Genomic DNA, 14,568 nt, shown 5'->3' with positions numbered 1-14,568 from the left:
CTCATACAGATAACCCTCTCAACAAAATTCTCATACAAGTAAATTCATCTCAACAAAATTCTCATTCAAGTTACCCTCTCAACAAAATTCTCATACAGAAACCCCCTCAACAAAATTTTCATACAGAAACCCCCTCAACAAAATTCTTACACAGAAAACACTCTCAACAAAATTCTCATACAGAAAACCCTCTCAACAAAATTTTCATACAGAAAACCCTCTCAACAAAATTCTTACACAGAAAACCCTCTCAACAAAATTCTCATACAGAAAACACTCTCAACAAAATTCTCATACAGAAAACCCTCTCAACAAAATTTTTACACAGAAAACCCTCTCAACAAAATTCTCATACAGATAACCCTCTCAACAAAATTTTCATACAGAAAACCCTCTCAACAAAATTCTTATACAGAAAACATTCTCAACAAAATTCTCATACAGAAAACCCTCTCAACAAAATTCTTACACAGAAAACCCTCTCAACAAAATTCTCATACAGATAACCCTCTCAACAAAATTCTCACACAGAAAACCCTCTCAACAAAATTCTCATACAGAAAACACTCTCAACAAAATTCTCATACAGAAAACCCTCTCAACAAAAGTTTTACACAGAAAACCCTCTCAACAAAATTCTTATACAGATAACCTTCTCAACAAAATTCTTATACAGATAACCTTCTCAACAAAATTCTCATACAGAAAACACTCTCAACAAAATTCTCATACAGAAAACCCTCTCAACAAAAGTTTTACACAGAAAACCCTCTCAACAAAATTCTTATACAGATAACCTTCTCAACAAAATTCTCATACAGAAAACACTCTCAACAAAATTCTCATACAGAAAACCCTCTCAACAAAATTTTTACACAGAAAACCCTCTCAACAAAATTCTCATACAGATAACCCTCTCAACAAAATTTTCATACAGAAAACCCTCTCAACAAAATTCTTATACAGAAAACATTCTCAACAAAATTCTCATACAGAAAACCCTCTCAACAAAATTCTTACACAGAAAACCCTCTCAACAAAATTCTCATACAGATAACCCTCTCAACAAAATTCTCACACAGAAAACCCTCTCAACAAAATTCTCATACAGAAAACACTCTCAACAAAATTCTCATACAGAAAACCCTCTCAACAAAAGTTTTACACAGAAAACCCTCTCAACAAAATTCTTATACAGATAACCTTCTCAACAAAATTCTTATACAGATAACCTTCTCAACAAAATTCTCATACAGAAAACACTCTCAACAAAATTCTCATACAGAAAACCCTCTCAACAAAAGTTTTACACAGAAAACCCTCTCAACAAAATTCTTATACAGATAACCTTCTCAACAAAATTCTTATACAGATAACCTTCTCAACAAAATTCTCATACAGAAAACACTCTCAACAAAATTCTCATACAGAAAACCCTCTCAACAAAAGTTTTACACAGAAAACCCTCTCAACAAAATTCTTATACAGATAACCTTCTCAACAAAATTCTTATACAGATAACCTTCTCAACAAAATTCTCATACAGAAAACCCCCTCAAAATTCTCACAAAGATTACCCTCTAAAAATTCTCATACAGATAACCCTCTCAACAAAATTCAAGAAAGGATGAAAGACAACACAGAGGAAGTGAAAGAAAAACATTGATGACAGATAGATGAAAAAAACATGTAAAACTGAGGAAGGAAGGTGTGAGGGAAACATATGAAGCCAGGGATGGAGACTGTAAGTTATACACGTCAATCATTCAGTGGGTTCAACAGCAATGAAAAACATATTCCATTATCTGAGTGGGATGTCAATCAGGGCTTCGTGGACCATTTCGTATAGGTCAAGGGTGAGGAACAGTAGGGTTTGGAAATTCTTCTGTTCTGGTTTTATCAGAATTTAATAGTTAAATAGAAAACATATCTTATTTCACTGGGAAAACACCATCCCCGCCATATATCAGACCTCCACGTAACATTAGCATTCAGAACAGATCTATCTTAATATAAATTGAATGGAAGCGGCTATTTTTTACTCCATTCATCTTTTCAAAATGAACAAATCAAGTTGTACCCCCCTCCCCACACCCTCAGTTAACAAAGTCTGCAACATCAATTGGTATTTCAATAGAGTAATATTAATTGTACTATCTTGGGAAATAACCATTTGTATGACTTGAGAATTACCACTTGTATGATAAGAAATTACGTACAGAAAGATTACTACTTGTACAAAAATAAGTCACTCTGATGAGAAAATACTTCTACAAAAAAATAAACTGTAGTATGATAAGCATGCTATCACCATTTATAAAAAGAATGTTTGTATGTCTGCAAAGCTCTTGACTGATAGCATAAAAAAACATTGTTTGACAATGAAATGGCATGATCTGTACCTTTACAAAGATTATCTATTTGTATCCCAAGATATTGGCGCCAATGTTGTACACAGACTATGATATGGACATGGTATACATTTTTTTGAAGATTCCAACCAATTTTATTTAAAATTAGATTAGAAATGTGATGCTAAACAGTTCAGACAGGCTTATTGTTAAATTAGATTAAAGACAGAAAATTCAATTGTAATAATACATGATTTTACATTTAATTTCACCAGCAGTGACTGTGTTGGCAAAGTGACTGAGACACATTGGTGGCAGCGGTGGGATACTGAAGGGGAGGAGGGGAGATGAGGGGAGAGGAAGATATATACACCATACTGATGACAGTGATAACCTGTGTTACATACCACAGGAATCTACTCTATCTACCTGCACCCCCCCCTCCCCACCCCCATGCCTCCTTCCCCAGCTACCCCCCCCCCCCCCCCCCCCCCCCCCCCCCACCACCACCACTTCCACAACCCTATCCCCCTCTCATCACATCAGAAAACTGCCACAGCATTGCTACTACTAGCTACTGCTACCAAGATATATCATACCAGGAAATATAAACATTATACCTAACACTGCCACTGGAAGGGATTTGAAGGTTATACAAGGACAAACCCTGGGACAATATGTCCTATACCTACCAGTAATGACATTTTTATCAGTCAAATAAAATCACAATGACAATCGGATCACCCATATAATTAACACACTTTGAGGGGGAATCATTTTCAATGACATTCACAGTGACCCTTCAGTACATAATCTTTTGATAAGGTCATATTTTTTCCACTGGAAAAAGTTTCAAACACCTTAGAAACACCCTTGAAGTGAAACATTTCTTTGACTCGGATCTCGTGTAACAAGTTAATAGGACCAACATCAAGACGGAAATATGTTTTGTAGTTAATACAGCTGTTGATCGACTGTCACATTTTGGTAGTTGTGCCAAGAATAGTTTCTGTAGTTATCTCCCCTTTAATATTTAATGCTATGAAAGATTTTCAAATTCTCCCCATATCTTCACTTACTTCCAGCAAATTGTCTTAAAAATGACATTTGAATTGAAAGGAAAATTATGAAATGGAAAAAAATTTGCCAGTTTCAATCTTTTATTTTAAAAGACTGAGGGAATCAGTCGAAATGAGCATGTTATAATCTATGGGGGAGAAATGGCTCAGTCAGCAGCTATATAGGGCATTGTGTCTTTCAGTCTAAGGTTGAGATCTGGGGAATGTTTCCCTTGTCCAAACAGGCCCGGAAAATTTGCATGTCTTAAATACCTCACATATCTTGAACCATCTTATGCTGTTGTGGTTGTGTCCTTGGACAAGACACTTTATCCAATTTGAAATCTGGATAGCATTCGCCCTATGTGATGTTCAGTAAGGTAGCCACCAGCTACTACATGGAGACCCCCACCTCTAAATGATTCGATCTGGCTGTTCATGAGGTAACAAACCCATCAAACAAACAAGCAAACTACAATATGTAATAATATTAAATGATTAAAGCAGAACAATGTTGCACTAATAAAAATATTTATCACAAACTTACATCAAGGAGTAGTTTGACGACTTCAGTTTTTCCACACAGTGCTGCCTCATGTAAACAGGTTCCACGGAGTGTGGCCCGGTTAATGTTGACCCCTGCCTGCAGCAGTAACCTACAAACAATTGGTGAAATATAGGTCAAGGTCATCCAAAATGTCATGTAATGATCATTTTTTATACAAATATTTTCGCAAATTAATGATTGTTCAATTTTTGTTAGGCACAAAGACCAGAACACTACTACACAGGAGACCTATTAAAATAACCTCAATGTATACAAACAGTATTTTACCTAATGACTGCACTGTGTACATACATTTGGTTAATTTTGTTTAACGTCCTATTAACAGCCAGGGTCATTTAAGGACGTGCCAGGTTTTGGAGGTGGAGGAAAGCCGGAGTACCCAGAGAAAAACCACCGGCCTATGGTCAGTACCTGGCAACTGCCCCACGTAGGTTTCGAACTCGCAACCAAGAGGTGGAGGGCTAGTGATAAAGTGTCAGGGACACCCGGTTAACCACTCGGCCACCAGCGGCCCATGCACATACAAAACACATGTGGATGTGCTTAACAAGAAAATTACAAAATAAGTGAAATCAGAATAGGAAAGGTTTTTTTTTTTTTTTTTTTCATTTCTCTCGAACCCCTCCTTTGGTTAAGGAATAAAAACGGTATTGGTTTATCAGCGAGTAAACAAATTTATAATGGGATTTCAGTAAGGGGACCCATCTTATTTCTCAGACAATATTTTTGCGGCACGTATACTATGTGATAAAGGTGCTTGTTAGGTCATATACAATAATAAGATGAAGATTCATGTTCAGGGGACAATTCTATTACAAGACAATGGATGTCTTCGTCACAATAAATGATCTATTGTTATAAGCTCATTGTACATGATTAATGTATTGTAATTAATCATTACAAATGAATCGGATTTCTGATCTCCTTTATATTTCAAACTATATAAACAATTCTAGACAAAAAATTACAGACAGAAATACATCTGTAATGAAAGTATATTAATCATTTTACCAATTTGGAACAACAATGATATTATCTAACAATAACAATTAATCATGTAAAAGACATTAATTAAAATAAATCATTAATTATGATTAATCACTGGTAAGTATCATAAATTATTGAATTTATTAACAAACAATTATCATAAATCAACTAATCGGCCATTTCTTATCTAAATCACATCTCTAAAAATATTTACAATATACAAATAGGCTTATAAATTCCAACAGGAATTTTTAACGAAAACTGCCATGGTGTATGTACAGGTAGCTCAATTAATACACATTCTGGTATAAACCTCAACCCACTTGCCAGCTGATAGGAATCTAATAAACAGGTGCTACAACTTAATTGATTGACCTCATATATACCTACCTGTAATCAGATTAGGCCAGGTAAAAAAACAACTCCACACTAAATACAACTACAATACAACATTTCAACTCGACTCAATCTCAAATACCTACATAGGCATATAACCCACAGGTGTTCATTGTAGAAATGTGCTGCGACAGTTTATATGTACAAAGTACTTATAGAAATTACTTATTATAAGATAAATCAAATGTTAATTGTCCACTGTGAGTTATTAAATTGATAAGTTACAGGAAACAAGTTTTGTGAATGGGTTTCCATTGCTCCCTTTTCTGTCTTGTAAATCAAAGTCCTCTACTGTGTATGTCACAGTTCATGGGAGGTAACTCTTACAATAATTTTGGATGAGTTGAATGTGCAACTATTACATGTGAAAAGAAAATTCTTGTGCTATTTTTTTTTTATATTACACATTTAAAGCAATATAAGCATTTTTCTAGTCAATTTGTATTCGTAAAAAAAAATGTTAAAAGCTCTCTGCCTATTACTACTTTTATGAAAATATAAAAAATATCAATGCAAAAATGTAAATTAATGCAAAAATGTAAGTTTCTCCTTTTCGAAAGACATAATGAATTTTAATGTGGTATAGTTAAGTAATTTTGACTGAAAATCTTAATACTGCCATGTTAATATCAAAACGACTAAATAACCACAGCTATAAGTTTTTGACATATGGTAAACGCCCATGAACATTTCTATGCCTGTATGCTATTTCTATCCCTAAATACATCAATATGGACACAATGTCAAAAATCTCACCTGATGATTTCAATATGGCCGTTTTTGGCGGCAAGATGGATGCAGGTGGTACGATTGTTATCGATCATATCGTTCGGTGATTCAGCGAGAAGGCCAGCACACAGATTGCTCCGGAGAAGTAAATCCACGACTCTGTAGCGCCCAAACTCGCAGGCCAAGTCCAGTGGAGTCTTCCATTCCTTGTTAACTATGGTAGGGTTAGCGTGGTGTAGCAGTAGGAGGTTCACCTGGAAATGTATAAAAGTACATTGTCAATGTAATCTAGGTAGATTTGTAAATTATTTTATCTGACAATCTATATCCAAAAGTGCATGTTCACTGCTGTTCAATTTTAACATTTAACTCTATGAAGATACAGATTTTTAGTACACAAACAGAATTTTTAATTGATCAAAAAGCAAAATAAACATTGAATATAGATTTTTTCTTGGCAAATGTTTTGATATATATAAATGCATTAAATGAATTATGTTAATTTTTTTCCAAAGGAACATTTATTTTGATTTCTGCAGTAAATCCAAGGTTTTAAATTTTAAGCTGGTTTTACAAACATTTAATTGTAAAATTTCTACATTAAGCTTTCTTGACAACCAGACAGCTGTCTGGTCTCCGTAAAAATCTATAAAGTGTATGTAAATAAAAACTGTTTATGTCTTCACTTGACAAGTAAATATGGCCAGTTTTTTTTAACTGTCACTTATCACAATAAAACATGTTTAAACTTAAGTCAATGATATAACGTGATTAATTTATCTGAAATCTGAAATATTTTGTGAATTCAAAGTGGCAAATTAAAAAAAAAAAAAATAATTCTCGATACTGAAATCTTCTTTGTTTTCTTCCAATATTTTCCTTAAGTATGAATCGATCATTTTATAATCTACTTATCTCCAAACTAGATCTTTTAGATAATATTCTAAAAAGTCCTTCAAAGACATCATGAAGTTGGAGAAAAAAATGAATTAAAATGCATTAGCTCATAAAAAAAAGCATCACATTGAAATTACAACATGTCAATTTTGAAATCATTACATCAGAATTTGATTTAAGAGTTCCCACTGCAACGGACAAAACTCGTTGTATGACTCATAGATTCATATTGCACAAATAAACTAACAATTCATTCAAATTTTAATCTCACGGAAATCTTGAATATTAAGCAATCGATAATACTGATCTCGATCTGGTTAACAATTGGTCATGTTATTGACATTGACACGGCACCTATCCTAACAAGTTTGAATAAAATTTTAAAAAATCCAAGAACAATAAAATTTTAAGAGTTCTCTTTTGAAACATATTTTAATCTTTATCCATTTTTGTCGCTCTGACAAAGAAATTGCAGACTCAATATTAGAATTTTTTTTAATCTTATTTACGAATATGAAGCATCATTATGTTCTGGACCATATTTCACAAAGCGTCGATCTGTACTGGAAATTTTGATCTGCCATCTTGTAGCGTACATATAAATGTGTCACACATATACCACGGAAGGTATAAACACTTGTTTTTCCGTTCCAATATATACGATCATAACTTAACTGTGACATAACAATATGTCTGACATCACGAAGTTAAAGAACAGTGAAGCATTTACAAACTGGCCATGCATGGAACAAAAATATTTGGCCATGTCTGACCCGAGTTATGCTTTCAGGTTGCTGTAAATGAATGTAGTAATTTTCTGGCCTCTTTCTTAATTAGTTTAACTGCCTGGCTTATTAGCTATTGCAGATAAGAACATATTTTAAACATAGATTTATATATGGGTTGTGGTGATATATATGCAAAAGTGATTACTTAATTTCACTTTTCTTTGAAAGTGTGTGCAAGTTTGAGCTGATAATAAATGTTCATAATACCATACGTGTGCTGGCGGTTACTGTAGCTTTTCCTCTTACGATCGATTTAAAGAAAATAAACAAGATGCAATTTTGCTATTTCTTCATTACAAATTCAAAATAATCAGATTATTTTAATCATCAAGTATGTAGTAGAATGATTTTAAGCAAAGTTTTGTGCTAATCTGTCTTATTTCATTTTCATACATCGTTTTCGGGACCTAGCTCCTGGACATTGTTTTTGGTCAAAAGTTTTCATGTGCAAAATATACGGATAGAATTTTCCCCAGCATTTTCAGCCCCAAAAAGTACCTGCCCAAATAACACTGGTGCGCAAATTACACAGGTTTTTACGGTATTTCTAAGAAGCGATACTTTAGATTTTCCTGTAACAGAGTTAGGTGGTGAAACTAAAAAACATCTTTCTTAAAAACTGGTCATGAGGTACTTTTCCGCTTATTTTATATAATGGAAACCAATAATTCTAAATGCCAAGGGAGATAACTCATAAGTGTAGAGGGTGATTCATGTAGCATCATGACTACATTGTTTGTAAAGGGGGAGATAGTGCGAAAAGCTTGAATCCATCTTTATATCTGATTCATAAGGGAAATAGAAGATCTAATAAAAATTCCACATAGCAACCTCTTTGAATATAACACAATTATTACTGTTCAGAGATCATTTTTAAATTGTATTATTGTTTCTCTTCCAGTTGCCAGATTTGTGACTTGAAATTGAGTTAGATAATGCTTCGATCATCATATATGGTACAGACTTCTCGCCTGATAATGTTGCTTTAATAAACCAGAATAATTACCATCTTTCTATAATTCTACAGTTATGAATATTAACACCACTCCAGAAATTTATGCTTGGTTTACAACCACTAGCTATATAGCTTGAAAATTAATTCTGTATCTTGTCTGTCGGAAGCTAGCAGTACTTTTGATGGGGTGAGATGTAATTCCGCCTGACAGGTCTGGAAAATCTGCCCATCTATAAATGTCGGGGTGAATATCCTGTTCTCATGTTGTTTTGCAGATTGGTGTTGTTTTAAACATTTCAAAATGAAAATTTTTGTTATCATGAATGTCAACATGGAGAAAATGTCAGTATATTCGTTTTAAGAATTTCTAAAAATCAAAAAAAAGATTTTTTACAAATTTAACGATACATGAATTTCATTCTGGATTTTCAATCTATAAACGAACCATTTTCTCTAAAAGAAACAATATACCGGAAAATATTTATATCCGTCCTTTTCACCCCAGCAGATGAGAGTCTGAATACACTATCTCGCACATTTTATTTTGAAATATGATCCGTTGTCTGCAATGATAGAACTGAGAGATGGCCTAGATTTTAACTATTCTGAACTTTAAAATGCTAATCAGCTAGTTCTCATCATTGTTGCATGATAAAACTCAGATTATGACCTCAGATATTGATTTTTCAAGCAATGAATGACATTTTGAATTATATGACCTCAAAAAAATCATGATTGTGACCTTTGACCTGTGATGCAATCCAGATTCTGCCCTTTGACCTGGAAATGTGTAACAAATATTACCTGAGAAAACCTTGATTATGACCTTTAACCTGTATATAAATTAATGACACAAGACAATTAACCTAGATTGTGACCTTAAACCTGTATTTTACAAATGATATAAATCAATCTCGATTGTGACCTTTGACCTGCATTTAACAAATGACTGGAGACAATCCAGATTGTACCAATGACCTATATACTTTAACAAATGACCCGAGATAAATTAGATTGTGACCTTTGACCTGTATTTTACAAATGATATAAAACAATCTTAATTGTGACCTTTGACCTGTATACATTAACGTGAGACAATCCATACTGTGACCTTTGACCCCTATATGTGTACTCAAAGACACCAGACCACCAACTGCACTAAGTACAGTGTTTGTAGTGACTCCAGAGAAGTATTGGCCCATACCGACACACCTGTATATATATATATAAACAAACTGTACCTACAGACGGGGCATGTGTACAGAATTACTCTGGCCATTATAAGTTTACGCATGCAATTTCTTTCCGATGTCTGGCAACACCAACCAGCTCTCTCCCATTGTTAATATTTAGTACAAACGGACCACATTTCAGCACCACCCTCTACATCAAGGAACAGCGGAACAAACGCCAACTTATGTTTCATACCTACTGCCAACAGGTAACAAGCATCAGATGCAAACACCAGGCGAAAGTAATAAGCTCTTTATTTTTTTCAAAAAAAATCTGCTTTCTTTCACATGCCTATAGCTATCTATTTCTTTATTGTGATCTTCAGCATTGCCATAAGATTTACCTCCCTTTAAATATCGTACAGATCCCAAAAGAAACAATAACATTCCAAAGACTGTCTCAGTCTATATTATACCCTTTACTAGAGTTACAACCACACACAACGTAGCTGTTATCATGACTGGAATAATTTAGTGCACAATTGATTGAAGCGACTGTCAATCATATTAAAAATTTGTATGTGTGACATCGTGACCTTTCTGTCAGAATTAATCCCTGAGTCATTCATGTGTGCAATATCTGACAACTGGAGCAGAGGGGTCGTCGCAGTGTGAAATCAGCCATGCGGAAAGTCACAACACGGACGGAGAGAAAATGCTGAGTAGGGATTATTGTTAATCAAACAGACCAGTACACTGTCGCTAATCGGGCGTGAAATTAGTCACCATACCTCACCATTCTCAGAACATCAAAGTTCTAGTAACATCATTCATAGGATCTCAATAGAATTGTAACACCACAGCATCCAATTTTGATTTTGTATAAGTATAACACATCTATTTCCGTGAGTAAACAAGACAGAAATTATTCCAATCAATCTCGCACTATCAAACAGCCGGAGATTATAATCTAAACTTTCCAATTCATTAAATAAAATATTGGTATACTATTAGCTCTACATCAGAGACATTGGAAATGTAGTATAGACATCCAAAAGGAAAACTTTATAGTTTAAAGTTTTTAGTCTACCCAGAGGTAAAAATGTGTAGTTGCATCAGAGAGAAGACAAAAATGATAAGTATTCAGTTATGCAAAGTCTATTAACAAGCATTAGATGAAAGTGAATATACTGATAGTCTACCCAATTGTACAATTATATAAGTACTGGCATCTTACGGAATGCTATAATTCAAGTCCACCCAGCTGGAAAAATTGTAATAGCATCTGAGGGAAGGTGTTCTTGATGGTCAGTCCAGTGTACTTTAACGTCAGAGAGAAGATGCGCCATTTGATTGGTTCATTGTATTATCAGAGATGAAAGTGGACTAAGGGCAAAAAGGCTGAAAATTACATTACTCAATCTTTTCAATGGGAAAAATTACAAGTTTACATTACACTGATATTCTCAAAAAGGCTGAAATCAGCCAATCGGCTGAACATTTTCATCTCTGTATTATGAAATTTTTCACCAATCCCAACAATTGATCACAATAAAACAAAAAATAGAACCTTCAACATTTACATTCAATATGACAGTAATTTGTTTTACGAGCGTACAGACGAGATTCAATACACGGTTATACATATGGGACGTCCTAAAAAGCACATGGGACGTACTAAAAAGCACATGCCACTAACTATATGAGGCAAGTCACTGTTAAAAACACATATCTACCATCTATATTCACTTTCCATGTCAATCCCATCCATATAAACTCACATGGGAACCGCTTCAAAGAACCTTACACACAATTACGATACGGGTTAGCCGTGAACTTTACACCTATGTGTATACGTATGTATCTATACTGTATCTGTCATTCATGGTTGGATGAACACAGGGATCCTGTCAGTCACGGTTGAGTAACTCGTATAAATCATTAAGTAATTGACATCAATCTATCTGTGTATTAGAAGCGAGTTACAACCGAGCTTACATTCATAATTAAAACACCAAGGAAAACTATCGAGTGATGTTTTATGATCAAAACTTTGGCTAATTGCAAGCTAAAGCAAATGAAAACCCTGCCAATTACTTTAGTAATATCAGGGAAGGGTTTTTTGTTGGGTTTTTTTTGTGAAAAATGCTACTTTTGATGCATAAAATTGGTCTGAATATTTCAATTTCCTTTTTAGAATTTAAACAGTTGAAAATACACAATCTAAAATCCACCAATCAAAAAAGTGGAAACTGTTAATGTGCAGCATTGTGACACACAAAACATATAATAATAGACTTCCGAATTCCTGTCTACATTCAAAATGATTTAATATCAAATTTCTGCCAACTGAATAAAACACATTTTGTGATGACATTTTTCACATGTCATAGCATCTGTTGCACTGCGCTGTCTATATCATGCATTGTAATATATTCCTGACAGCGATTACATCAATTTCAGGTGTCACTATAACATGTAAACAACTTGATAACATTCACACAAATTATTGGCTATAAATAAGTCATAAGGAGGCCCCACGCTACAGGAATTGCGTTATTATCAATTTTCTGTTATCGAAATCGAAGTAATTTGTTCGGTTCCCTGGGGCTCTGCTATATAAAGCTAACCAGTACGTAACTGGTTATGTATTAGTAACAGCCCCAATCCACAAAGGTCTGCCACTCCTCTTTCATTTACTTACGGGTCAATTAAGATGGGCCTAGATAAGGTTGTTGAATCAGGCGCGACATCCTCCATACTATCGGACATTGTTTTCGCACTCTTTGCATTCGTGTGGAAATTATCTCATGCAGAAGTGCACAACATGCAGGTTGTTTTTACTTTGAACATGTACATCAAGTCTAAGGAAGCTTTCATTAAATGTAAAGTCACACAAACCACTCTAAGACAATTCACTAGCCAGGATTTCAGTCTGTCTCCCATATATACAGTGTGTTTCCAGTTAATCTATAAATCACTGCTTAAGATCAGCTATTATGAACAGTTCCAGACAATTATTTTCCAGAAATATTACTATGAATGAAAGAGATGAAAGGAAGGAATTGGAAACAGGTATAAGGATAGAAAGACAGAAGAAGTGGACAGAAAGAAATCACCTTTAAAACATGATATTGACCTTCATCTTCATGAATATAACAATGACCTTGACTTTTACAAAAATTTATATTTTGACTTTAATAAACTTGATTACATATCACATGACCTTTACTCTGACCTTTGGAAAGGTCAAGACCTAAGCCTTCACCTTTATAGACATGACCTTAATTGTGACCTTTTGACACATATGATCTTTACCTTTAGAAACTATGTCTTGTTCAATGAAAATGGCACAAGTTATTACCCAGTTATAAGGTATCTAAGATATTCCCTGGAAACCGAAGTGTAGAGGGACAGATAGATGTATGGACAGCGCAACACTGCCAGGCACCCGCATTCCTGATGTGGGGGCCCCTAATATAGGTCCTTTTAATATGTTAGTTTGCCGATGCTGTCAATAGTTAAATAGCCCAATGGCTATCACTGAACACCTTAGCACTTTGGTAGACAATCTCCAAGCTTTTATTTTATTGATCAAGCGTAAGCTCTGCTTGGCATGCAATGTTTCTCTGCTCTGGAATCTTTAGAACGCAGCACAGACTTTGCTATTTGACAGAGCAACATGCAATGCTTTGTCATCCTGCCTGAACTGAGAGCTGGAAACCTTTATGAATGATAACAAAATGAACTGAAATATGATATTTGTGTCAGTGTTTCTCAATACATTGTCTATCTTCAGTGCTTCATCGGTAAAGTTTTCAGCGAACAGGATAATTTAAAGTTTAGAAATGTAGCATTCTGGTAAATAAGAGTGAGGTTGATGCAATCATGAGGATGGAATTCAGTATAATATCAGATCAGAGCATCAGCCTAAATTCTGTAGAGTATGTGTAAAATCAGTCTAAAATCAGTGTAAAATTCAGTAAAGTATCAGCATAATATCAGTGTAATATCATGATCAGCATAAGTTCAGAATAGTATCTGTGTAAATTCAGTATAGAGTCAGTGTAAAATCAGTATAGTGTCATTGTGAAATCAGTATAGAGTCAGTGTGAAATCAGTATAGTCAGTTTAAAATCAGTATAGCATCAGTGTGAAATCAGTATAGTGTCAGTGTCAAATCAGTATAGTGTCAGTGTGAAATCAGTATAGCATCAGTGTGAAATCACTATAGTGTCAGTGTGAAATCAGTATAGTGTCAGTGTGAAATCAGTATAGAGTCAGCGTGAAATCAGTAAAGAGTCATTGTGAAATCAGTATAGCATCAGTGTACAATCAATAAAGTGTCAGTGTGAAATCAGTATAGTGCCAGTGTGAAATCAGTATAATGTCAGTGTGGAATTATTAGTGTCAGTGTGAAATCAGTATAGCATCAGTGTACAATCAATAAAGTGTCAGTGTGAAATCAGTATAGTGCCAGTGTGAAATCAGTATAGTGTCAGTGTGAAATCAGTATAGCATCAGTGTGAAATCAGTATAGTATCAGTGTGAAATCAGTATAGCATCAGTGTACAATCAGTATAGTGCCAGTGTGAAATCAGTATAGTGTCAGTGTGAAATCAGTATAGCATCAGTGTGAAATCAGTATAGCATCAGTGTACAATCAA

The 14,568-nt window shown here is 34.3% G+C and overlaps 1 protein-coding gene across 2 annotated transcripts in view; it reads right to left on the bottom strand.

Moving 5' to 3' along the window:
• LOC117337922 (caskin-1-like) overlaps window positions 1-14,568 on the bottom strand; it is a 161,611-nt gene that overhangs the window by 99,610 nt on the left and 47,433 nt on the right. For both annotated transcript variants that reach the window (XM_033899071.1, XM_033899078.1), the window contains exons 5-6: window positions 6,117-6,343; window positions 3,957-4,065 (exon numbers count right to left, since the gene is read on the bottom strand). In XM_033899071.1, coding sequence (XP_033754962.1) covers window positions 3,957-4,065; window positions 6,117-6,343 — 336 coding nt within the window. The remainder of the gene's footprint in view (window positions 1-3,956; window positions 4,066-6,116; window positions 6,344-14,568) is intronic.

This window comes from Pecten maximus, chromosome 1 (assembly GCF_902652985.1).
Source record: "Pecten maximus chromosome 1, xPecMax1.1, whole genome shotgun sequence".
NCBI classification, from domain to species: Eukaryota; Metazoa; Mollusca; class Bivalvia; order Pectinida; family Pectinidae; genus Pecten; species Pecten maximus.
Note: the sequence above shows the minus strand (reverse complement) of the source record. Positions and strands in the feature narration are given on the sequence as shown.